Below are 26,847 nucleotides of genomic sequence, written 5' to 3'. Positions count from 1 at the left end.
TAAGGGTTGGGTCCTGGGGGGTTGTATACTCTCTGAGGTTAAGAACGTAATGCCGCTGGTAGACAGGTCTGGTTTGGCGGGGGATTTTCACACAAAGGCTTTGGAGGGGAAGGGGATGGATGCAAAAAGATGAGAGGGCAGGGAGTTTTCACAAGGAACATAAGGGATGAAAGGCAAGGGTAACTACAGAAGGTGGACAGCAGGAGGGATGCATAATGGATTGGTCGGGTCAAGATGGGGATGGGACAAAGGGTATTGGTGAGGGGTAAGTTTAGAGGGTGGGGGAGAGGTTAGGAAGACATATTGTATTAGTGAGGATCTTGTAGTTTTGTGAGGCTTAATGCTAAGGTTAATGTATTATGCCAGACCTTTACCCCTTAAGATGAGAGTTGTGGTTTGTACACTGTTTCGCTCGATGCAGCTTGCCTCAGACATGAGCTAAGGTCGCCACCGGGCTGTTTTCTTTTCACAGGCATGCCCAGAGTTTTGCCTCAGAGAGTAGAAACATAAGGAAAATCATCTGAAGTTGGTATGCACTATAAAATATATTCTAGAGATTTCTCGTTGACCCCTGATTGATAATTAAAGTAAACAAAAGTGAAAAAACTCACATTTGCTGACCTGGAGGAAGCACTTAACAGGTGCTTTATAGGTAGCCTTTTTTGCTGTTACTGTGAGGACCAAAGGCCATGTTTGGTTGGGCCAGGCCGTCCTGGCCCACCCGCTAGAACCGGGCCTGCTGGCAGGTGTTACCTCCTGGGAGCGCAGCGTTATTTTTTGATGTGGCACTTTTAAACAGGGATTGCGGTCTTACCCTGAAGTTTGCACCAGAAGTTAAGCGCCGCTTCCAAGACCAATGGCTTGGGTTTTAACAGCGTCTGGTATCTGTGGCTTGAAGAAGCATCAGAAGGAGTTGCTAGGAAATAAGAATCTCCTGCGTTTGTGCCAAACAATGAAAGATGGCAGACCGGGAGGTAAATTCTTCAAAATACGTCTGGCGTGACTCTGTAATTGGGGGACAGGCTCATTAGAGATACGGTGAGCAGGTGTCCATGATAATACCACAGTACCGATGTCGCCCTGCAAAGTAAAAGGGCGACAAAAAAGAGAGAGACATGGCAAAGAAAAAAGGAAGCATTAAACTTGAACTTGAAATGCTGAATGACTTCCAAGTATGAGAAAGTATTAAAACTCCCATAATTCCATTTGCATGTATAAAAGAGGGGAAATGGATGCAAATAGCAAGAACAAACTGAAACCACTGTGAAAAAGATAAGGTGTTGAAATGCATCGTGGTGTCTGGCGTTACTTTGCTTTAACAATGAAGGATACGGGCAAGTGTTATCTCCTACACACTCACACACACACACACACATACACACACGCATGCATGCGCACTACCATCCTTGTGGGGACTATGGGGGTCATTCAGACCCCGGCGGGCGGCGGGAACCGCCGAATGACCGCACCGCGGTCAAAAGACCGCGGCGGCCATTCTGTGTTTCCCACTGGGCTGGCGGGCGACCGCCAGAAGGCCGCCCGCCAGCCCAGCGGGAAACCCCTTCCCACGAGGACGCCGGCTCCGAATGGAGCCGGCGTAGTGGGAAGGGTGCGACGGGTGCAGTTGCACCCGTCGCGAATTTCAGTGTCTGCAATGCAGACACTGAAATTCTATGTGGGGCCCGCTTACGGGGGCCCCTGCAGTGCCCATGCCATTGGCATGGGCACTGCAGGGGCCCCCAGGGGCCCCACGACACCCCTCACCACCATCCTGTTCCTGGCGGTCGGAACCGCCAGGAACAGGATGGCGGTGAGGGGCTGCGCCCGCATGGGGGATTCCTCAGGGCATCGGAAAACCGGTGGGACACCGCCGGTTGTCCTGTTCTGACCGCGGCCAAACCGCCGCGGTCAGAATGCCCTGCGGGGCACCGCCAGCCTGTTGGCGGTGCTCCCGCCAACCCCGGCGACCGCCGGGGTCGGAATGACCCCCTATGTGTGGACACCTGCCTTGTGGGGGCTAACCTTTCCAACTGCTTTTAAATTATACTAATACCAGAAAAATATTAAGAAAAAAATCATGATACTAGATCCAGGTTATAATGTGCAAATATAGAGTTTTTTAGTTGCGTGCACTGAACCATCTTTATGGAGACCTGTACTAACCTTGTGAGGACTTACTCAAAAATTGGGATTTCTGTTTGAAACAGCCAAATGTTTATTTTTCAAAGCTGTGTTTCAGTACACATGGTAGTTTAGTCATATATAAATAGCTCCTTGTGTTGTTGTATTTTTATGATAACACATTTCTAACCAGGAGTAGTAAGCATATCAAGTCCAATTTAAGGGACTCACACATATTTAGTCGATTACCACGCAATCACAAACGTTAAGATATAAATAAATAACACATAGGGGGTGATTCTGAGTCTGGCGGGCGGCGGAGGCCGCCCGTCAGACTTCCCCCACCAAAATACCGCTCCACGGTCGAAAGACCGCTGAGGGTATTTTGGGATTTGCCCTGGGCTGGCGGGCGACCGCCAAAAGGCCGCCCGCCAGCCCAGGGCAAATCATCCTTCCCACGAGGACGCCGGCTCAGAATTGAGCCGGCGGAGTGGGAAGGTGCGACGGGTGCAGACACTGAAATACAGAGTGGGGCCCTCTTACGGGGGCCCCTGCAGTGCCCATGCCATTGGCAGGGGCACTGCAGGGGCCCCCAGGGGCCCCGCGGCACCCCCTACCGCCATCCTGTTCCTGGCGGGAGACCCGCCAGGAACAGGATGGCGGTAGGGGGTGTCAGAATCCCCATGGCGGCGGAGCGCGCTCCGCCGCCATGGAGGATTCAAAAGGGCAGCGGAAAACCGGCGGGAGACCGCTGGTTTTCCGCATCTGACCGCGGCCAAACCGCCGCGGTCAGAATGCCCTGCGGGGCACCGCCGGCCTGTCGGCGGTGCTCCCGCCGACCCTGGCCCCGGCGGTCTCTGACCGCCGGGGTCAGAATGACCCCCAGAGTTACATTAATTTACTGGCCAATAATCCTGCAATGGTGTCAGGTTGAGATTACCTGGTTCTTTTTTTCTTCAACTTCACTACTAGGGATCCACTTGTTCATATGACTATGTAATAATAGTCCCCATTGAAATGGGACTATAGTAGTGTTCAAGAACTGACAAAGATAGTGTGTGATGGATATGTTCACATTCCTATCCGGGTCCCCACAGAAATAGTGTGTGATTATAGTCATGTTCAAGTCCTCAGATAGTGTGCGATTATAGAGATGTTTTTGTCTCTGCAGGGATAGTGTGTGATGCTAGTCATGTCCATGTCCCAAAGCGTTAGTGTGCAATGAGCTATAACCATATCCCACAGAGTTTGTTCAAGTCCGCATAGAGGCAGTGTGGGATTATAGTCATATTCAAGTCCCCACATAGATAGTGTGTGATTATATTCATGTTCAAGTTCCTACAGAGATAGTGTGCGAATATAGTGATGTTCAAGTCTTCACAGAGATAGTGTGCGATGATAGCCATGTCCCAAAGCGATAGTGTGCAATGAGTTATATCCCACAGAGTTTGTACAAGTCCACATAGAGACAGTGTGGGATGATAGTCATATTCAAGTTCCCACATAGATAGTGTGTGATCATAGTGATGTTTATGTCTCTGCAGGGATAGTATTGTTCATGTCCCAAAGCGATAATTCACAGAGTAATGTCCATGTCCCATGTACAGTTAGTGTGTGACAATAATCATGTTGAAGTCACTAGAGATAGTGTGTGATTAGAGTGATGTCCGGGTCACCACTAAGATAGCATTTATTATAGTCATGTTCAAGTCCACGTAGTGACAGAGTAAGATTATAGTTATGTTCCAGTCTTCACAGTAATACTGTATGATTATAGTCATGTTTAAGTCCTCACAGAGAAAGTGTGTGATTGTAGTCATGTTCAAGTCTGCATAGAGACAGTGTGGGATTATAGTCATATTCAAGTTCCCACAGAGATAGTGTGTGTTCATAGTCATGTTCAAGTCCCCATAGAGATAGTGTGTGACTATGGTGATGTTCAAGTTCCCACAGAGATAGTGTGCATTCATAGTCATGCTGAAGTCCCTGCAGAAACAAAAGTGTGATTACAGTAATGCCAAAGCCCCCACAGAGATATTGTGTTACAATGGTCATCTGCAGGTCCCTGTAGAGATATTCAATGACTGGTGGGAACGTCGTAATAAAATGTTCCCGCTGGTCAGCCCAGTGGGAACATCGTAATACAGCAGGGGTGAGGCAGCCTGGTTGATAGTTGCCTCATCCTCGCAAGTTTGGCGGTCAGATTATCTGACCACCAAACTCGTAGTGAGCACCTATGTCTCAAAGTGATGGTGTGCCATGAGTTATGTATACGTTCCACAGAGTATGTGGTGACATTTGTGTGATTAGAATGATGCTCATGTCCCCACAGTGATAGTGCATGTTTATAGTGATGTTAACGTTGTTCAAGAGACAGTGTCTAATTATAGCCATGCCTAGGTCCGCATGAATAAAGTGTTTGATTACAGTATGTTCAAGTTCCCACAGAGATAGTGTGCATTTATAGTCATGCTAAAGTCCCTGCAGAAACAAAAGTGTGATTACAGTAATGCCAAAGTCTCCACAGAGATATTGTGTTACAATGGTCATCTGCAGGTCCCTGTAGAGATATTCAATGATGAAAAACATGCTGAAATACTCACACAAAGAGTATCATGCAAGTCATGGTTAGGTCTATGGAGTGATAGTGCATGTTAGAAATTGAGTCTTTGGCTGGCAGTTAGGTTACCTCCTGTCCAAGCAAGGACCCTCACTCTAGTCAGGGTAAATCACACACAATCCAAATTACCCTGTGCCCACCCATTAGGGGACAGTCTCTCGGTACAGACTAGGTTATGCTGCTTGGGTCCCCTGTGGGACTGGGGCTGGAAATAGGGCATCCTGGGCCTCTGTCCACCCTCCACCTCTCCTCCTACCTTTAGAAGGGACATGGGACCCTTTTCCCCCCCTTACCATTATGGGACCTATCTGGGTCACTGTGTACCTCACCCTCACTCTGTTGAGGGGAACCTAAACCACTCTCCTTAGTATCACCCCCAAATGCCTTTTCAGACACTCTGGTACTCGCCCAGAGGTCTGCCTCCTTTGCAAGTTCCCTGGGGTCAGAGAACTTACAATCAACCAAGTGTTGGCATAACTCTGGAAAGCAGTGACTGAACATGTGCTCTCTGGCCATCAAATTGTACAGCCCCTCAAAAGTGTTTACCATACTACCCTTCACCCAGCCCTCCAGTTCCTTGCAAAAGTGTCCCACAAAATCCCCCCATGACTGGTGAGGCAGTTTCCTACTGCCCCTGGCTGCCCATGAATCTCAACTTGCACTCCTCTGGGGTGAAGCCATATCGCTTGACAAGGGTCTCCTTCATGGTTGAATACCACAATCTGTCTCTCCCATCTAGGGCCAGAAGGGCATTCCTCCCATTACCAGGTATATGCCCCCATAGGACAGCCCCCCAATCCTCCTCAGGGATTCTGTGCGCTAATAGGGTGACCTCATACACCTCTAACCACTTGTCTATGTCCTCCCCCTCTCTGAATTCAGGTACCAAGTCTCTGGGTAGGTTGACCTCTTTCTCAGCACTGGACATTGTAGTTTTGCTTCTACCACTGCACTCTACTTGCTGTGCTTTTAAGTCCAGGTCCTTCAGACTCAGTTCATGAGCCAACAAGATTTTTCTTTCTGTTAAGGCCCTCTCAGCCTCAGCTCCTCTCCTCTTCTAGGGCTTTGTCAGCCTCAGCTCTTCTTTCCTCTGCAGCCAGTTGAGCTAGCTGCAGCCTCAGGTCACTCTCAGCCTGTCTGTCCCTCAGCTCCTCAGGGTACAGGGCACAGGAGGAAACACTGCTTCCCGCATATGATCCAGTGAGGGACTCCCTCTCGGTGGGTTCCCTTTTCTTCTCTGGAGCCACTGCTAAGTCATTTTTCTCCTCCTCCTCATTACCCTTCTTGGGCCATCACCTCTTTGGTTCTTTGCTGCCTTTGCGGCCTGTTCCTCTGCCCACTATGCTTCCTCAAAACCTACCAAGATATCCTGCAGTTCCTGCTTAGTGGATCTCTTTGACACAGCCAGCCCCCTCTCTTTGCAGAGCACCCTCAACTCAGCCTTGGTGAGGGATTCAATAGGGACAAGGTTTGACTAGTCGTAGTCTTCTGTGAAGCTGGAATCCATATCCCAGCTGTACTAGGTATCACAGGCCCAACACAAAGTTCCAAGTTTACAAAGGAGAGATAGGATTCAAATTTGAAAAAAAAGACCAAATGGAGAGAAAAAGGAGCAGAAAAAAACAACCCGTAATTACCTTTAACTGTGGGTAGGTAGTGTACACCTAGCTATTGTACGTCACTGCACAAATACAAGTTCTATCCTCACCGCTGATCACCAATGTTAGAAACTGAGTCTTTGGTTGGCAGTCAGGTTACCCTCTGTCCAAGCAAGGACCCTCACTCTAGTCAGGGTAAGTCACACACAATCCAAATTATCCTGTGCCCCCCCCCCCTCTGGTAGCTTGGCACTGAGCAGTCAGGCTTAACTTAGAAGGCAATGTGTAAAGTATTTGTGCAATGAATCACGCAATAACACAGTAGAACTCCAGAAAAATACACCACACAGTGTTTAGAAAATTATATATAATATTTATCTGATAAGATGCAGGTCAAAACAATTAAAACACAATAAGAATATGTTGAAATATATTTGTAAAAGTAATATAAAGTGTATTTAGTTCTCTTAAAAAGTGTCTCTTGCAGTACAGAGTACCTGGTTTGCGTTCAAAAATCCTCGCAGGGACCGCAGAGGAGTAGATGCGTGGAAAACGGGGCGGTGTGCGTCAGTTTTGCCCCTTCGCACACAGACTTGCATATTTATTTTCCATGCAGGGAAGACGTTGCGTCGATTTCCGGCGCATGGACTTGGATCCTCTTCGGGTTGCGGGGTTTTCGGACGCCCCGGGGACGATGCGTGGAATCCTGGGCTTGCGGAGCGAAATCACAGGTGCTGCGTCGATTCGGTGAGTGTTGCATGGAAATTTCTACCGCACAGCAGGCGCTGCATCGATTCCGCTCAGGAAGTCGGGCTGCATCGTTCCGGCTCGGTTTGCGTTGATCCAGTAGGGCTGTGCATCGAAGTTCTGGCCACACAGCAGGCGCTGCGCCGATCTTCTGTCGCAAAGTCGGGCTGCGTCATTCCGGTTAGGCGTGTAGTGAATTTTTCACTGAGATGCAGGCTGTGCATCGTTTTTGGCAGGTGGTGCATCGAACTTTTGCCACACAGGGAGTCCAGTTGCAGGAGTGAAGTCTTTTTGGTCCTGAGACTTCAGGGAACAGGAGGCATGCTCTATCCAAGCCCTTGGAGACCACTCCTTCAGCACAGCAAGAGAGCAGCAAGGCAGCAGGGCAATAGTAAGGCAGCAGTCCTTCTCAGAAAGCAGTCAGGTGAGTCCTTTGGGCAGCCAGGCAGTTCTTCTTGGCAGGTTGCAGGTTCTGGTGCAGAGTTTATTTCCCAGGTAGTGTCTAGTTTGGTAGGGTCAGGGACCCTCCTTAAATACCAAAATGTGCCTTTGAAGTGGGGGAGACTTCAAAGAGTTGCTCAGAAGTGCACAAGGTCCTCTTTCAGTTCCATCCTGTCTGCCATGGTCCCAGTAGGGGGTATGGCAGTCCTTTGTGTAAGGACAGGATACTGTACTTTGACACGTAAATGTCAAGCTCTCCACCCTCCCAGCCGAGGAAGACCCATTCAATATGCAGATGTGTGCAAGTGTCACTGAGCATCCTGTGTTTGGAGTTGTCTGAGTGAATGCACAAGGGAGGTGTCAACTAAACCTAGCCAGACGTGGATTGGAAGGCACAGGAGGATTTAAGTGTAGAGAAATGCTCACTTTCTAAAAGTAGCATTTCTAAACAGTAATATTAAATCTAACTTCACCAGTAAGCAGGATTTTCTTTTACCATTCTGGCCATTTTAAATATGACCTGGCTACTCCTTTCAGATCAGAATCTACCACTCAAACAGTATGTGAGGGTAGCCCTAATGCTATCCTATGAAAGGAGCAGGCCTCATAGCAGTGCAACAACGAATTTAGGTGTTTTACACTACCAGGACATAGAGAACACACATGTTCATGTCCTGCCTTTTACCTACATAGCACCCTACCCTATGGGCTACCTAGGGCCTACCTTAGGGGTGACATATATGTAGAAAAAGGGTAGTTTCAGGCTTGGCAATTGCTTTTAAATGCCACGTCGAAGTGGCAGTGAAACTGCACACACAGGCCCTGCAAGGGCAGGCCTGAGACATGGTTAGGAGGCTACTTTTGTGGGTGGCACAACCGGTGCTGCAGCTTACTAGTAGCATTTAATTTACAGGCCTAGGGCACATGTAGTGCACTTTGCTAGGGACAAGTAAATTAAATAAGCCAATTGGGTACGAGCGATTGTCACCATGTTTTGCGGAGAGAGGATATGCACTTTAGCACTGATTAGGAGAGGTAATGTGTGCAGAGTCCTAAAGCTAGCAAAAATGAAGTCAGAAAAATAGGAGGAGGAAGGCAAAAAGTTTGGGGGTGACCCCCCAGAAGGGCCATTTCCAACAGTGCATAATTATAATCACATTCAAGTCCCCCAGAGATAATGTGTGATTATAGTCATGCTCAAGGTCTCACACAGAAAATGTTATGATTGTCACGTTCAAGCTCCCACAGAGAGATAGTGTGTGATGATAGACTGCCTCAATGCCACACAGCCATGCAGAGATAGTTATATATATATATATATATATATATAGTATTTGTATAGCACTTACTACACCTGATGAGGTGTTGAAGCGCTTTATAGTAAGTAGCACACTACTCAGAGCCTAGTTAGTGGTCAGTCAATTAGTTATTGGGATTAGTTTGCATGCTGTGTGGGGGCCTGTTTCGTTTGATGTGATTATTAGAGCGGCTACATGAGGCACAATTACTAGCTGGAATTAATATTTTTATGGTTTAAAAAAAGCTTTAAGGCAGATAGTTATGAGATTTTTAGAGTAACACACAGATGAGGGAGACAGAAGGTAGAAAGAAGCAGAGGTAGATTTAAAAAACATAAGTGATTGAAAGGTCAGTTTTTCATGCAGGAGTTTAATTTTACAACAGGTTGAGAATTTTAGCGTGCAATTTGTGAATGTAAACCTGTTGAAAGAAACAGTTTCATTTAAAGATACTTCTCACAGTAAAAAAGGAAGCACAGTGTGACAAATAAGAGCAACTTTTTATACCCACTACACCATATTAAATACTATACTGTAAAGGTATTGGAGCTCATGCAAATTATATGCACCATAAACAATATATTATAAAAAATGTTTGTAAACATCCATCAACTTGAAAATATAACAAGGCAATTAACATAGACACATTGTCAATCATTCAATGTCTGGTTTGGAAAGCGCCTAAACCTGAAGAGCATACCAACAGAACAGACACCATGTCCAGCTGAATGGATGTGTCTGTGGTCACCTTCTCCTAGGATTCACCTTGCCTCGTAGTGGAGCGCAACCGGCCCTGTGATTACAGTGATGCCCAACTCTCCACAGAGATAGTGAGTGATTATTGTCAAATTCAGTTCCCCGCTGAGAAAATGTGTGATTATAACCATATTCAATTCTCTGTAGAGATCATGTGTGATCTTAGTGCTTTTGTAGTCGCTGCAAAGATGTGTACGACCATGGTTATGTTCATGTCCCAAAGCAACAGTGTGTGTTGACAACAAAGTGGAAGTCAATAGATAAGGTGTGATTTCAGTGATGTGTATTATGCTAGAGATGCCCAGGCCCGCAAAGATATAGGCCCGTATTTATACTCCGTTTGCGCCGAATTAGCGTCGTTTTTTTCGACGCAAATTCGGCGCAAAACTAACGCCATATTTATACTTTGGCGTTAGACGCGTCTAGCGCCAAAGTATGGGCAAATAGCGTCATTTGTTGGCGTGAACGCCTTCCTTGCGTTAATGAGATGCAAGAAAGGCGTTCCCGTCTAAAAAATGACGGCGACGCAAATGCGTCGTATTTATACTCCCGGGCAAAAATCACGCCCGGGAGTTGGCGGGTCAAAAAACCCCACATTTGCGCCACTATTTAACGCCTGGGTCAGGGTAGGCGTTAAGGGGCCTGTGGGCTCAAAATGAGCCCACAGGTGCCCTCCCCTGCCCCCAGGGACCCCCTCTGCCCACCCCAGGAGGACACCCAAGGATGGAGGGACCCACCCCAGGGACATTCAGGTAAGTTCAGGTAAGTATAATTTTTTATATTTTTAATTTTTTTTGGTGGCATAGGGGGGCCTTATTTGTGCCCCCCTACATGCCACTATGCCCAATGACCATGCCCAGGGGACATAAGTCCCCTGGGCATGGCCATTGGGCAAGGGGGTATGACTCCTGTCTTTACTAAGACAGGAGTCATTTAAATGGCGTCTGGGCGTCGAAAAAAATGGCGCAAATCGGGTTGAGGCGATTTTTTTGCCTCAACCTGACTTGCCCCATTTTAAGACGCCCTAACGCCATTTTCCCCCTACGCCGGCGCTGCCTGGTCTACGTGGTTTTTTTCCACGCACACCAGGCAGCGCCGGTCTGCTAGCGCCGGCTAACGCCATTCCATAAATACGGCGCCCGCATGGCTCTTCAGAATGGCGTTAGACGGCGCTAAATTTTTTTACGCTAAACTGCGTTAGTGCAGTTTAGCGTCAAAAAGTATAAATATGGGCCCTAATGTTGTGTGATTAGAGTGATTCCCTGGGCCCCACAGAGATATTGTGGGTTGTTAGTAACATAAAGATATTGTGGTAATAATTGTGCTCAGCTCTCTATAGAGTGTGTTATTAATGTCCACATCCGCACAGTGAGAGTGTAATCTGCTTCACACAGTCTGCCAATATCTATATAATGCTGAATGCTTCATGATAGGAAGTCTGCTCCTAGATGTATTAGTGGTAGATGAAGGAATACACTGTATGAAGGTACTAGATGCCCCGATATAGAAGGAGGAAGTCTTAATGGTGATCAGGAAGCCTGGACTCGCCAACTACCTGACGTCATGGCATCAACTTACAGAGTGGTGGCATCAATAATGTTGGAGCCCTGCTAGAGCTGTTTAATGATGTTAAGACCTCGAAATTGTGATATTGCCTATGCTGGATGCAGTAATACCTTCCACAACCTGCCAAAAAGCACAGTGCCTAAGGTATAAGGAAATGCCTCCTTGGCATGGTTACCCCCTGACTTTTTGCCTTTGCTGATGCTATGTTTTGATTTGAAAGTGTGCTGAGGCCTGCTAACCAGGTCCCAGCACCAGCGTTCTTTCCCTAACCTGTACTTTTGTTTACACAATTGGCACACCCTGGCATCCAGGTAAGTCCCTTGTAACTGGTACCCTTGGTACCAAGGGCCCTGATGCCAGGGAGGGTCTCTAAGGGCTGCAGCAGATCTTATGCCACCCTGGGGATCCCTCAATCAGCACAGACACACTGCTTGCCAGCTTGTGTGTGCTGGTGAGGACAAAACGAGTAAGTCGACATGGCACTCCCCTCAGGGTGCCATGCCAACCTCACACTGCCTATGCATTATAGATAAGTCACCCCTCTAGCAGGCCTTACAGCCCTAAGGCAGGGTGCACTATACCATGGGTGAGGGCACCAGTGCATGAGCACTGTGCCCCTACAGTGTCTAAGCCAAACCTTAGACATGGTAAGTGCAGGGTAGCCATAAGAGTATATGGTCTGGGAGTCTGTCAAACACGAACTCCACAGCACCATAATGGCTACACTAAAAACTGGGAAGTTTGGTATCAAACTTCTCAGCACAATAAATGCACACTGATGCCAGTGTACATTTTATTGTGAAATACACCCCAGAGGGCACCTTAGAGGTGCCCCCTGAAACCTTAACCAACTACCTGTGTAGGCTGACTGGTTTTAGCAGCCTGCCACACTCGAGACATGTTGCTGGCCACATGGGGAGAGTGCCTTTGTCACTCTGTGGCTAGTAACAAAGCCTGCACTGGGTGGAGATGCTATCACCTCCCCCTTGCAGGAGCTGTAACACCTGGCGGTGAGCCTCAAAGGCTCACCCCCTTTGTTCCAGCACCACAGGGCATTCCAGCTAGTGGAGTTGCCCGCCCCCTCCGGCCACGGCCCCACTTTTGGCAGCAAGGCCGGAGGAGATAATGAGAAAAACAAGGAGGAGTCACTGGCCAGTCAGGACAGCCCCTAAGGCAACCTGAGCTGAAGTGACTCTGACTTTTAGGAATCCTCCATCTTGCAGATGGAGGATCCCCACAATAGGGATAGGAATGTGACCCCCTCCCCTTGGGAGGAGGCACAAAGAGGGTGTAGCCACCCTCAGGGCTAGTAGCCATTGGCTACTGCCCTACCTGACCTAAACACACCCCTAAATTCTGTATTTAGGGGCTCCCCTGAACCTAGGAAATAAGATTCCTGCAACTTACGAAGAAGAGGACTGCTGAGCTGAAAAACCCCTGCAGAGAAGACGGAGACACCAACTGCTTTGGCCCCAGCCCTACCGGCCTGTCTCCCTCCTTCGGAAGAAAACTGCTCCAGCGACGCTTTCCCCAGGACCAGCGACCTTTGAATCCTCAGAGGACTGCCCTGCTTCCAAAAGACCAAGAAACTCCTGAGAACAGCGGCCCTGTTCAACAAAGACTGCAACTTTTTTTCCAGAGGAGCAGATTTAAAGACCCCTGCAATCCCCGCAAGAAGCGTGAGACTTGCAACACTGCACCCGGCGACCCCGACTCAACTGGTGGAGAAACAACGCTACAGGGAGGACCCCCCGGCGACTCCGAGACTGTGAGTAACCAAAGTTGTCCCCCCTGAGCCCCCACAGCGACGCCTGCAGAGGGAATCCCGAGTCTCCCTCTGACCGCGACTGTCTGAATCCAAAATCCCGACGCCTGGAAAAGACCCTGCACCCGCAGCCCCCAGGACCTGAAGGATCGGAACTACAGTGCAGGAGTGAACCCCAGGAGGCCCTCTCCCTTGCCCAGGTGGTGGCTACCCCGAGGAGCCCCCCCCTTGCCTGCCTGCATCGGTAGAGAGACCCCTTGGTCTCCCATTGAAACCTATTGAAACCCGACGCGTGTTTGCACACTGCACCCGGCCGCCCCAGTGCCGCTGAGGGTGTACTTTCTGTGCTGACTTGTGTCCCCCCCAGTGCCCTACAAAACCCCCCTGGTCTGCCCTCTGAAGACGCGGGTACTTACCTGCTGGCAGACTGGAACCGGGGTACCCCCTTCTCCATTGAAGCCTATGTGTTTTGGGCACCACTTTGAACTCTGCACCTGACCGACCCTGAGCTGCTGGTGTGGTGACTTTGGGGTTGCTCTGAACCCCCAACGGTGGGCTACCTTGGACCCCAATTTGAACCCCGTAGGTGGTTTACTTACCTGAAAGAACTAACATTACTTTACCTCCCCCAGGAACTGTGAAAATTGCACTGTGTCCACTTTTGAAATAGCTATATGTGTTTCATGTAAAAAGTATATATGCTATTGTGATTATTCAAAGTTCCTAAAGTACTTACCTGCAATACCTTTCAAATGAGATATTACCTGTAGAATTTGAACCTGTGGTTCTTAAAATAAACTAAGAAAATATATTTTTGTATACAAAAACCTATTGGCCTGGAATTGTCTCTGAGTGTGTGTTCCTCATTTATTGCCTGTGTGTATGTACAACAAATGCTTAACACTACTCCTTTGATAAGCCTACTGCTCGACCACACTACCACAAAATAGAGCATTAGTATTATCTCTTTTTGCCACTATCTTACCTCTAAGGGGAACCCTTGTACTCTGTGCATACTATTCCTTACTTTGAAATAGTGCATACAGAGCCAACTTCCTACATTGGTGGATCAGCGGTGGGGTACAAGACTTTGCTGGACTACTCAGCCAATACCTGATCACACGACAAATTCAAAAAATTGTCATTAGAAATAGATTTTTGCAATTTGAACTATTTTTCTAAATTCTTAAAAGTCCTGCTAGGGCCTTGTGTTAGTCCCTGTTTAGCATTTCATTTAGAGTTTAAAAGTTTTGTGAAAGTTTGAATTAGAACCTAGAACTAGTTTTAGATTCTTAAAAAGTATTCCAACTTTTAGAAGCATAATGTCTAGTGCAGAGATGTATGTGGAGGAACTCGACCTCACACCTTACCTCCATCTTAAGATGAGGGAGCTAAGGTCACTCTGCAAAATAAAGAAAATAACAATGGGCTCCAGACCTTCCAAACTACAGCTCCAGGAGCTTTTGGCAGAGTTTGAAAAAGCCAACCCCTCTGAGGATGGCAACACAGAGGATGAAGATAGTGGCTTGGAGGAGAATTCCCCCCCTCCAGTCCTACTTAAGGAGAACAGGGCTGCTCAAGCCCTGACTCCAAATATACTAGTCAGAGATGCTGTTTCCCTCACAGGAGGGACCAGCACATCTGAAATCACTGAGGATAACTCCAGTGAAGAGGACATCCAGTTAGCCAGGATGGCCAAAAGATTGGCTTTGGAAAGACAGATCCTAGCCATAGAAAGGGAAAGACAAGAGATGGGCCTAGGTCCCATCAATGGTGGCAGCAACATAACTAGGGTCAGAGATTCTCCTGACATGTTGAAAATCCCTAAAGGGATTGTAACTAAATATGAAGATGGTGATGACATCACCAAATGGTTCACAGCTTTTGAGAGGGCTTGTGTAACCAGAAAAGTGAACAAATCTCACTGGGGTGCTCTCCTTTGGGAAATGTTCACTGGAAAGTGTAGGGATAGACTCCTCACACTCTCTGGAAAAGATGCAGAATCTTATGACCTCATGAAGGGAACCCTGATTGAGGGCTTTGGATTCTCCACTGAGGAGTATAGGAATAGATTCAGGGGGGCTCAAAAAACCTCGAGCCAGACCTGGGTTGATTTTGTGGACTACTCAGTGAAAACACTGGATGGTTGGATTCAAGGCAGTGGTGTAAATAATTATGATGGGCTGTACAATTTATTTGTGAAAGAACACCTGTTAAGTAATTGTTCAAATGATAAACTGCATCAGCATCTGGTAGACCTAGGACCAATTTCTCCCCAAGAATTGGGAAAGAAGGCGGACCATTGGGTCAAGACTAGGGTGACCAAGACTTCCACAGGGGGTGACCAAAAGAAAGGGGTCACAAAGCCTCCCCAGGGGAAGAGTGTTGAGACATCCAAAAACAAAAATAGTAAAGAGTTTTCTTCAGGCCCCCAAAAACCTGCACAGGAGGGTGGGCCCAGAGCCTCTTCACAAAACAATTTTGGGTACAAGGGTAAAAACTTTGATCCCAAAAAGGCCTGGTGTCGTAGCTGTAATCAGCCTGGACACCAAACTGGAGACAAGGCCTGTCCCAAGAAAAGTACCACTTTCAACTCCACTCCAGCTAACACTGGAATGGCTAGTCTCCAAGTGGGATCAACAGTGTGCCCAGAGCAAATCAGGTGTCACACTGAGGCTACATTAGTCTCTGAGGGTGGGGTGGATTTAGCCACACTGGCTGCCTGGCTTCCTAACATGCAAATATACAGGCAGCAGCTCTTAATTAATGGGACAAGTGTAGAAGGCCTGAGTGATACAGGTGCCAGTGTCACTATGGTGACAGAAAAACTGGTTTCCCCTGGTCAATACCTGGCTGGACAAACTTATCCAGTCACCAACGCTGACAATCAGACTAAAGTACATCCCATGGCTATGGTAACTTTAGAGTGGGGAGGGGTCAATGGCCTGAAACAGGTGGTGGTCTCCTCAAATATCCCAGTAGACTGTTTGCTTGGAAACGACCTGGAGTCCTCAGCATGGGCTGAGGTAGAACTGAAAACCCATGCAGCCATGCTGGGTATCCCTGAACTGGTGTGTGTCAAGACAAGGGCACAGTGCAAGGCTCAGGGTGAAAAAGTAGAGCTGGAGTCTGGAAAAAGGGCCCAGCCTACCAAGAGGAAAGGAAAGTCAGCTGGGAAGCCAGCTGCAACACAACAACAAAAAGAGAACCTCTCTTCTCAGGAAGAAGTTCTGCCCTCTGAGGGAACTGAGCCTATGGAGTTAGAACCTTATCAGGTTGAGCTCTTAGGCCCAGGGGGACCCTCGAGGGAGCAGTTGTGTAAGGGGCAAGAAACCTGTCCCTCTCTTGAAGGCCTTAGGCAGCAAGCTGCTGAAGAGTGAAAATGGCAAGAAAACTGGAACACATAGGGTCTATTGGGAAGATGGGCTCCTGTACACTGAGGCAAGAGATCCCAAACCTGGTGCCACTAGGAGAGTGGTAGTGCCTCAGGCGTTCAGAGAGTTCATACTGACCTTAGCCCATGATATTCCCCTTGCTGGGCATTTGGGACAAACCAAGACGTGGGAGAGACTAGTCAACCACTTCTACTGGCCCAACATGTCCCAGAAAGTTAAGGAGTTTTGTGCCTCCTGTACCACCTGTCAAGCCAGTGGTAAGACAGGTGGACATCCAAAGGCCCCCCTCCTTCCACTTCCAGTGGTGGGGGTCCCCTTTGAAAGAGTGGGTGTGGACATAGTGGGTCCACTTGAACCTCCCACAGCCTCAGGAAATATGTACATCCTAGTAGTAGTGGATCATGCTACTAGGTATCCTGAAGCTATTCCCCTTAGGTCGACTACTGCCCCTGCAGTAGCCAAGGCCTTATTGGTATCTTTACCAGAGCGGGCTTCCCTAAGGAGGTGGTGTCTGACAGAGGTACCAACTTCATGTCAGCATACCTGAAACACATGTGGAATGAGTGTGGAGTGACTTATAAATTCACTACACCCTATCATCCACAAACTAATGGCCTTGTTGAGAGATTCAACAAGACATTAAAGGGCATGATCATGGGGCTCCCAGAAAAACTCAAAAGGAGATGGGATGTCCTCTTGCCATGTCTGCTTTTTGCTTACAGAGAGGTGCCTCAGAAGGGAGTAGGGTTCTCACCCTTTGAACCTCTGTGTGGCCACCCTGTAAGGGGACCACTAGCTCTTGTGAAAGAAGGCTGGGAGAGACCTCTTCATGAGCCTAAACAAGACATAGTGGACTATGTACTTGGCCTTCGCTCAAGGATGGCAGAGTACATGGAAAAGGCAAGTAAAAACCTTGAGGCCAGCCAACAGCTCCAGAAGTTTTGGTATGACCAAAAGGCTGCAATGGTTGAATTTCAACCAGGGCAGAAAGTCTGGGTTTTGGAGCCTGTGGCTCCCCGGGCACTCCAGGACAAATGGAGTGGCCCTTACCCAGTGCTAGAGAAGAAGAGTCAGGTCACCTACCTGGTGGACCTAGGCACTAGCAGGACCCCCAAGAGGGTGATCCATGTGAACCGCCTAAAACTCTTCCATGATAGGGCTGATGTGAATCTGTTGATGGTAACAGATGAGGACCAGGACGCTGAGAGTGAACCTCTCCCTGATCTCCTCTCATCAAACCCTAAAGATGGCTCAGTGGATGGAGTGATCTATTCAGACACCCTCTCTAGCCAACAGCAATCTGACTGTAGGAAGGTCCTGCAGCAGTTTGCTGAGCTCTTTTCCCTAACCCCTGGTCACACACACCTGTGTACCCATGATGTGGACACAGGAGACAGCATGCCTGTCAAAAACAAAATTTTCAGGCAGTCTGACCAAGTTAAGGAAAGCATCAAGGTGGAAGTCCACAAGATGCTGGAATTGGGAGTAATTGAGCACTCTGACAGCCCCTGGGCTAGCCCAGTGGTCTTAGTCCCCAAACCTCACACCAAAGATGGAAAGAGAGAGATGAGGTTTTGTGTGGACTACAGAGGACTCAATTCTGTCACCAAGACAGATGCCCATCCCATTCCTAGAGCTCATGAACTGATAGACAAATTAGGTGCTGCCAAATTCTTAAGTACCTTTGACTTAACAGCAGGGTACTGGCAAATCAAAATGGCACCTGGAGCAAAAGAAAAGACAGCATTCTCCACACCTGATGGGCATTATCAGTTTACTGTTATGCCCTTTGGTTTAAAGAATGCCCCTGCCACCTTCCAAAGGTTGGTGAATCAAGTCCTCGCTGGGTTGGAGTCCTTTAGTGCAGCTTATCTTGATGATATTGCTGTCTTTAGCTCCAACTGGCAGGATCACCTGGTCCACCTGAAGAAGGTTTTGAAGGCTCTGCAATCAGCAGGCCTCTCTATCAAGGCATCCAAATGCCAGATAGGGCAGGGAACTGTGGTTTACTTGGGACACCTTGTAGGTGGAGGCCAAGTTAAGCCACTCCAGACCAAGATCCAGACTATTCTGGATTGGGCAGCTCTAAAAACCCAACTCAAGTCAGGGCATTCCTTGGCTTGACTGGGTACTATAGGAGGTTTGTGAAGGGATATGGATCCATAGTGACAGACCTCACAGAACTTACCTCCAAGAAAATGCCCAAGAAGATAAACTAGACTGTAGAATGCCAACAGGCCTTTGACACCCTGAAACAAGCAATGTGCACAGCACCAGTTCTAAAAGCTACAGATTACTCCAAGCAGTTCATTGTGCAGACAGATGCCTCTGAACATGGGATAGGGGCAGTTTTGTCCCAAACAAATGATGATGGCCTTGACCAGCCTGTTGCTTTCATTAGCAGGAGGTTACTCCCCAGGGAGCAGCGTTGGAGTGCCATTGAGAGGGAGGCCTTTGCTGTGGTTTGGTCCCTGAAGAAGCTGAGACCATACCTCTTTGGTACTCACTTTGTAGTTCAAACTGACCACAGACCTCTCAGATGGCTGATGCAAATGAAAGGTGAAAATCCAAAACTGTTGAGGTGGTCCATCTCCCTACAGGGAATGGACTTTATAGTGGAACACAGACCTGGGACTGCCCATGCCAATGCAGATGGCCTTTCCAGGTTCTTCCACTTAGAAATGAAGACTCTCTTGGGAAAGGTTAGTCTCATCCTCTTTCGTTTGGGGGGGGTTGTGTAAGGAAATGCCTCCTTGGCATGGTTACCCCCTGACTTTTTGCCTTTGCTGATGCTATGTTTTGATTTGAAAGTGTGCTGAGGCCTGCTAACCAGGCCCCAGCACCCGTGTTCTTTCCCTAACCTGTACTTTTGTTTACACAATTGGCACACCCTGGCATCCAGGTAAGTCCCTTGTATCTGGTACCCCTGGTACCAAGGGCCCTGATGCCAGGGAGGGTCTCTAAGGGCTGCAGCATATCTTATGCCACCCTGGGGATCCCTCACTCAGCACAGACACACTGCTTGCCAGCTTGTGTGTGCTGGTGAGGACAAAACGAGTAAGTCGACATGGCACTCCCCTCAGGGTGCCATGCCAACCTCACACTGCCTATGCAGTATAGATAAGTCACCCCTCTAGCAGGCCTTACAGCCCTAAGGCAGGGTGCACTATACCATGGGTGAGGGCACCAGTGCATGAGCACTGTGCCCCTACAGTGTCTAAGCCAAACCTTAGACATTGCAAGTGCAGGGTAGCCATAAGAGAATATGGTCTGGGAGTCTGTCAAACACGAACTCCACAGCACCATAATGGCAACACTGAAAACTGGGAAGTTTAGTATCAAACTTCTCAGCACAATAAATGCATACTGATGCCAGTGTACATTTTATTGTGAAATACACCCCAGAGGGCACCTTAGAGGTGCCCCCTGAAACCTTAACCAACTACCTGTGTAGGCTGACTGGTTTTAGCAGCCTGCCACACTTTAGACATGTTGCTGGCCACATGGGGAGAGTGCCTTTGTCACTCTGTGGCTAGTAACAAAGCCTGCACTGGGTGGAAATGCTATCACCTCCCCCTTGCAGGAGCTGTAACACCTGGCGGTGAGCCTCAAAGGCTCACCCCCTTTGTTCCAGCACCACAGGGCATTCCAGCTAGTGGAGTTGCCCGCCCCCTCCGGCCACGGCCCCACTTTTGGCGGCAAGGCCGGAGGAAATAATGAGAAAAACAAGGAGGAGTCACTGGCCAGTCAGGACACCCCCTAAGGCAACCTGAGCTGAAGTGACTCTGACTTTTAGGAATCCTCCATCTTGCAGATGGAGGATCCCCCCAATAGGGATAGGAATGTGACCCCCTTCCCTTGGGAGGAGGCACAAAGAGGGTGTAGCCACCCTCAGGGCTAGTAGCCATTGGCTACTGCCCTCCCTGACCTAAACACCCCCCTAAATTCTGTATTTAGGGGCTCCCCTGAACCTAGGAAATCAGATTCCTGCAACTTACGAAGAGGACTGCTGAGCTGAAAAACCCCTGCAGAGAAGACGGAGACACCAACTGCTTTGGCCCCAGCCCTACCGGCCTGTCTCCCTCCTTCGGAAGAAAACTGCTCCAGCGACGCTTTCCCCAGGACCAGCGACCTCTGAATCCTCAGAGGACTGCCCTGCTTCCAAAAGACCAAGAAACTCCAGAGAACAGCGGCCCTGTTCAACAAAGACTGCAACTTTGTTTCCAGAGGGGCAGATTTAAAGACCCCTGCAATCCCCGCAAGAAGCGTGAGACTTGCAACACTGCACCCGGCGACCCCGACTCGACTGGTGGAGAAACAACGCTACAGGGAGGACCCCCCGGCGACTCCGAGACTGTGAGTAACCAAAGTTGTCCCCCCTGAGCCTCCACAGCGACGCCTGCAGAGGGAATCCCGAGGCTCCCCCTGACCGCGACTGTCTGAATCCAAAATCCCGACGCCTGGAAAAGACCCTGCACCCGCAGCCCCCAGGACCTGAAGGATCGGAACTGCAGTGCAGGAGTGACCCCCAGGAGGCCCTCTCCCTTGCCCAGGTGGTGGCTACCCCGAGGAGCCCCCCCCTTGCCTGCCTGCATCGGTAGAGAGACCCCTTGGTCTCCCATTGAAACCTATTGAAACCCGACGCGTGTTTGCACACTGCATCCGGCCGCCCCAGTGCCGCTGAGGGTGTACTTTCTGTGCTGACTTGTGTCCCCCCCGGTGCCCTACAAAACCCCCCTGGTCTGCCCTCCGAAGAAGCGGGTACTTACCTGCTGGCAGACTGGAACCGGGGCACCCCCTTCTCCATTGAAGCCTATGTGTTTTGGGCACCACTTTGAACTCTGCACCTGACCGGCCCTGAGCTGCTGGTGTGGTGACTTTGGGGTTGCTCTGAACCCCCAACGGTGGGCTACCTTGGACCCCAATTTGAACCCCGTAGGTGGTTTACTTACCTGCAAGAACTAACATTACTTTACCTCCCCCAGGAACTGTGAAAATTGCACTGTGTCCACTTTTGAAATAGCTATATGTGTTTCATGTAAAAAGTATATATGCTTTTGTGATTATTCAAAGTTCCTAAAGTACTTACCTGCAATACCTTTCAAATGAGATATTACCTGTAGAATTTGAACCTGTGGTTCTTAAAATAAACTGAGAAAATATATTTTTCTATACAACAACCTATTTGCCTCGAATTGTCTCTGAGTGTGTGTTCCTCATTTATTGCCTGTGTGTATGTACAACAAATGCTTAACACTACTCCTTTGGTAAGCCTACTGCTCGACCACACTACCACAAAATAGAGTATTAGTATTATCTCTTTTTGCCACTATCTTACCTCTAAGGGGAATCCTTGGACTCTGTGCATACTATTCCTTACTTTGAAATAGTGCATACAGAGCCAACTTCCTACACTAGGACATAGAGGTTTTTTCAAGCCTCTTAGTCACAGATGTGACGATTTACAGCACAGCACTGGCCACCAGATAGGAAAAGGTAATAACCTGCTTGGTCCACCCAGGCCAAATGTGTTTTTTCAAGAGGACGGAAGTAGAAGACAACATAAAAAGTTATTAAGTAAACCATATGCATAAGTTGTGTAGGCTACCAATGCTGTTCAACAAAGAAGCTGAAAAACATTAAATACAGTGAATTTGGATTTTTATTTGAAAATGTATGGCACATATGGGAATAAGAATTCTATATGTAACGGGTGACAGCCTCATACTTTAGACCAACACCAACAATTAGGGTAAATTGTAACCTCTTGGAAGTGTGAAATTTGGGCTGGGGTGCATAACAGGCCTGTCCTATTTTACTCAAAGGCCTTGAGTGAAATAGGGCAGACCCTTGGCCCAACATAGATGGAATAATCCAGAGATAAAAGACATCAGAATGCTGAGTTACTTTCATGACATAATATAGACATAAAAAATATTGCTCTTCACAGATATTGCTAAATATTTTGGTTCTAAGTATTGAGATTATAAAGGTATTACATCTCAAATGAACATATATATATATATATATATATATATATATATATATATATCATATCTATATGCATACATATACATATCTGTATATAAATTTATAAAATAAATAATAGAAAAATAATGCTGTTGGAAAATGGGTTATTGGTAGGGCAGGTAGGTACCTACACCTAGCAACAAGCCACTAACCTCCACATAGGTACAGTTAGGTCTCAGTAAATTAATCCCAGCTCTACCCTTGGTAGCTTGGCATCGAGTGTCAAGGCTTAACTTAGGAGACAAAGTGTAAAGCATTCAAATATCACAAAACAGTAATTAAATAAAATACAGGAAACAGTTTAAAAATCCAAAACCAATTTATAAAAATAGCTTATATTTTTATCTTTAAAATGACACAAAAACGATTAAAATCGGTTCAGGGGAACCGGAGATATGAATTTTTAAAGTATTATTATTTTCTAGCGCTTAGAAACAAAAAGCGCCAATCGGGTCATCTGGTTGCACCAGGACCGGGGCAAAGTCAAACTTTCAGGCCGACCGCGATGGAGCCCTGCTCGGCTACAAGTCGCGGGAGGCCTCGGTTAAAAAGTTACCCTCTGACTTAGTCTCTTTTTTGATGTTTTTCTTCCCCGGGACGAACCTGCCAGTTGGATCCGACCTCCTGGAGCCCTTGTCCGGATACGCGAAGTCGGTTTCCTCTGTGGTGATTTTTACCTTCGGACTTAGTCGTTTTTTCGAGATGAAAATCCTTCGACCGGGGTAAACCTGGATCTTGATCCGACGTCCATGGAGCCCTTCTCGGATACGATGGCTGGGAGGTCCCGGTCAACTTTTTACGTTCGGACTTAGTCTCTTTTTTGGATGTTTTTCTTTACCGGGACGAACCACGAAGTCAGGCCGGGTCACGGTTGAGGCAAGCCGGCTAGAATTTCCGCGTCGGGTCGGTCACTTTATGGAGCTTTTTTTCAAAAATTCTCCAATCTTTTCCAAACTTCTGGGGCTTCACCCAGATGTTCTTTCAAGGTTCTTTTGGGGTCCACAGCTCACCCCAAGGGTCCAGAAGTTCTGTGATGGTCCTTGGGGGTGCGGACTTCAACTCCCAGAATGCACCTGGCGCAAACTCCTTTTTGGCCACTGGACAGTGGTCAGCTGGTCGCTTTCTTCAGGAGTTGGTGCAGGGGACTCTGGTTTAGCAATTTTTCACCTGTAGCAAACAGGGAGTCCCTCCTTGAACCAGTTGAAGCCAGGCAAAGTCCTTCTTGTGGTGAAGCCCAAGTGTGCAGCTGGTGCAGTCCTTCTGAGTGCAGGTTCCAGGTGCAGGCCAGGGGTCCAGCAGGGCAGTCCTTCTTCTTCTTTAGTTCCTTCTTCTTGAAATTTGGTGGGGATCTGAGGTGTGGGTGCAGGTCTGCCAGTTTTATCCTTGCTCCTGGGTGAAAAGCAGGGGGGCCCTGGTTCTCCAATCAGGGACAGGGTCGTCCCCCTGTGATGACCACTTCCTGGGAAGTGTGGCAAAAATCCATCCCAGAAGGCAACAGTCTCTAAAAATCCAACATGGATGAATCTGATTTTTGGAGGTTACATCTGGCTGAGCCCACCCACTGGTGTGGCTAAAAATCATAAACACACCCCTCTCCTGCCCTCTCCTAATCTAATCAAGGGGGCACCTAATTGTCTGGGGTTGCAGGATGTGGGGGTGTTGCTGGGTGCTGCAAATGTCCTTCTCTGCCTTTGAAGACCAGTTTGGCAGCCCTCCCCCTTCCTGCCTCACCATCTGCTGAGGGGAGATTCTCTCCCCCAAGCACATTCCTTTGTGTGAAGCCAGGCCACTTCACAACTCATTAAAGTAGCCTGGCAGAAGCTGCTGCAGGCTGGCCAATCAGAACACAGCAGCAAAAACAATGCAGAGCTGAAATTGGCAACTTTTTAGGTAAAGTCTAAACTTTTTACCTGAACTAGTTATATTAAATCCAACAACTGGAAGTTGTGGGATTTATTATAACAATCAATTTGATACCAAATTCTTGGTATGTAACATTTAAGGAGACTTTAAAATTTAAAATAAAGTCTGCCCATTCTAGCCTATGAAGGCCATTTACTTCAATGAGGGAAAAACGAATTTGGCTGTTTTTACCTCACCAGGGCTTATAAATCTATTTTTATGAAGTCCCTGCTTATAGTTACATGGCACCCAGCCCTAGGGGCACATAGGGCACACCTTAGGGGTGACTTATATGTAAAAATAAGGTAGTTTAAGACTTTGGAAGTACCTTTAATTCCAAAGTCGAATTTGCATATAACTTTAATTTAAAAGCAGCCAGCAAGGCAGGCTTGCTTTTAAAATGACACTGGGCACCTTAGCAATGCACCTAGGTGTGCACCACCTATGCTGTGGTCCCTAAACCTACATGCCCTACCATATACTAGGGACTTATAGGTAGGTTAACTTAGCCAATTATAATTAGCCTAATTTGCATATCCATTTTACACAGAGCACAGGCCCTGGGACTGGTTAGCAGTACCCAGGGCACCATCAGAGTCAGGAAAACACCAGCATAAAGTGGAAAATGGGGGCAAAAAGTTATGGGGCCTCTGCAATCAGCCCTAGTTTCTCACAAATGCTAATAGATATGTGTTAGAAATTGGGTCTCTAGTTGTCAGAGGTATACACCCTGTCCAAGTAGGGAGCACCACTCTTGTCAGGGTAAGTCAAATACACACCCTACATTAACACACTTAATACAATAAAACAGTGAAAACCCCACACAACAATAATCAACATCTGGTTAGAAAATGGATCCTAATTTAATGAACACAACGAGACGAAAACTAAATAAATCCAATAAGTAGAAGTTGCGATATGAATTGTAAAAGAATATCTGCAATTCTAGTGCTTAGAAACTTACAGCACCAGCTGGGACTCCCTGGCTGTGCTAAACCAGTGGTCTTTAAACTTTTTAATGCGCACCCCCAGTGAAAAAGATCTTCGGGCCCCCCCTCCGAATGTTTCACAATTATTCTATTAATTTGGCAATGCTTAAATATGTCTAGACTTATGTAAACATTGCAGTTAAGTTCTGGTACTGTTTTAACAATGCAATCAAATACAGGATTCCAAACATACTATTCTGGTCAGACAGGCCTTATTAACATGTAAAAGTGTCCACATTGTAATTATTATAAGCAGTAATGGGGTATGGGTTTTGAAGAGCATTTGGAGTCCCTTCCCTTTTGACACATACTCCCAGCTTGGATATAAATGACAAAACATGTTAGTGATGGCCCTTTACAGAGCAGTTTAGTGCTGCCCATTTTTTCAGTTTAAAATAAAGCCCTGTCTTCTGGCCAGAACCTTGCACCCTCTCAGGATCATTTGAGGTCCCCCAGTTTGAAAACTCCTGAGCTAGACCATGGTAAATCCAAAAGTTCAGGCCGACCACAATGGAGTGTGGGCCGGCTACGGGGACCAACCTGTCCTGCTGAAAGACTAACTTATGTGGAGGGTTGCGTTGATGTTGAGGATTCAATGCGAGGAGCAGAGGAAACAATGTGAGGGTGAGGCTTCAGTTCCGATCCTCGCAATCAGGGGATCCATATGTGTCAAGCTGCACAGTCAACATTCCTCGAGCAGTAGTGTGACGTCGAACCCTTTTGTGATGAAGGCGATTCATCATCATCACAGAGCGCAGCTGGCAATGTGAAGATGATGCATTGGGGCAGATGGTGCGTCAATCCAGAGTCATTCAGTTGCCAATGCGAAGTCCTTGTCCTCAGCGACAGCAGCGATGCGTCACCATCAACGAAGGATGCGTCGGTTCTGATAAGTGCAACACAGCAATGCGTCAACCTCGAGAGGTGCACCACAGGAAAAACCCACTTCCAATAGCCCAGGCTCGATGGGCACCATATGGCAGGGCAGGACCCACAGATGGCAAATTCCAGGTACTGTTGCAGAGTTGCAGGCAGTCTTTGATGTCCCTGACACTGCAGACGAACAGGAGGCAAGCCAGCAAGCCCTTGAGTCACTTGGTTCTGGGGATGTAGAGATTCAGGTCTGGTCCTTCTCACACCAGGCTAGGAGGGCAGTGGGCAGAAGGCAAGCACAACTGAGTCTAATTCATTATTTCCACTTCCACCTTAACCAACAGTAAGGAATATGGTGAATTTAAATAATTGATAAGTATAATTAATAACATAATTATTCAATTAAAATAAAATAATTATCAACAATTTACAAAAAAAAGTTTAATTAACTCTACATAACTAATAATCTACTAAACTAAATGATACAAATATCATTTTAACACTAATACAAAAAGTAATATTTAAATAATTTACATAATTAGTGATCTAAATACGAAATTAAATTATTAAAATAACAAACTGCAAAAAAAAATATTAAAAAATATTCCAATCCTACTCTCCTATAAACCTGACATCCCACCAATAATGAAAACAAAATAAAATAAACTCAAACCATAAAATGTGAACCAGAGCATAAAACAAATACTAAAACAATCACAGACAACTACAACTAACATAATAATAAC

At 47.3% G+C, this 26,847-nt stretch overlaps 2 protein-coding genes across 2 annotated transcripts in view; one reads left to right on the top strand and one right to left on the bottom strand.

The window, feature by feature from the left end:
* The window catches only part of LOC138299194 (E3 ubiquitin-protein ligase TRIM39-like), a 261,551-nt gene that overhangs the window by 6,295 nt on the left and 228,409 nt on the right, over positions 1-26,847 (top strand). The window contains exon 2 of the mRNA XM_069237292.1: positions 6,956-7,086. Within this exon, the coding sequence (XP_069093393.1) occupies positions 6,956-7,086 (131 nt within the window). The remainder of the gene's footprint in view (positions 1-6,955; positions 7,087-26,847) is intronic.
* LOC138299193 (butyrophilin subfamily 3 member A1-like) overlaps positions 1-26,847 on the bottom strand; it is a 798,776-nt gene that overhangs the window by 764,963 nt on the left and 6,966 nt on the right. The window lies entirely within an intron of this gene.

This window comes from Pleurodeles waltl, chromosome 6, assembly GCF_031143425.1.
Source record: "Pleurodeles waltl isolate 20211129_DDA chromosome 6, aPleWal1.hap1.20221129, whole genome shotgun sequence".
Classification (NCBI taxonomy): Eukaryota; Metazoa; Chordata; class Amphibia; order Caudata; family Salamandridae; genus Pleurodeles; species Pleurodeles waltl.
The sequence above is the reverse complement of the archived record's forward strand: the minus strand, read 5'-3'. Positions and strand labels throughout refer to the sequence as shown.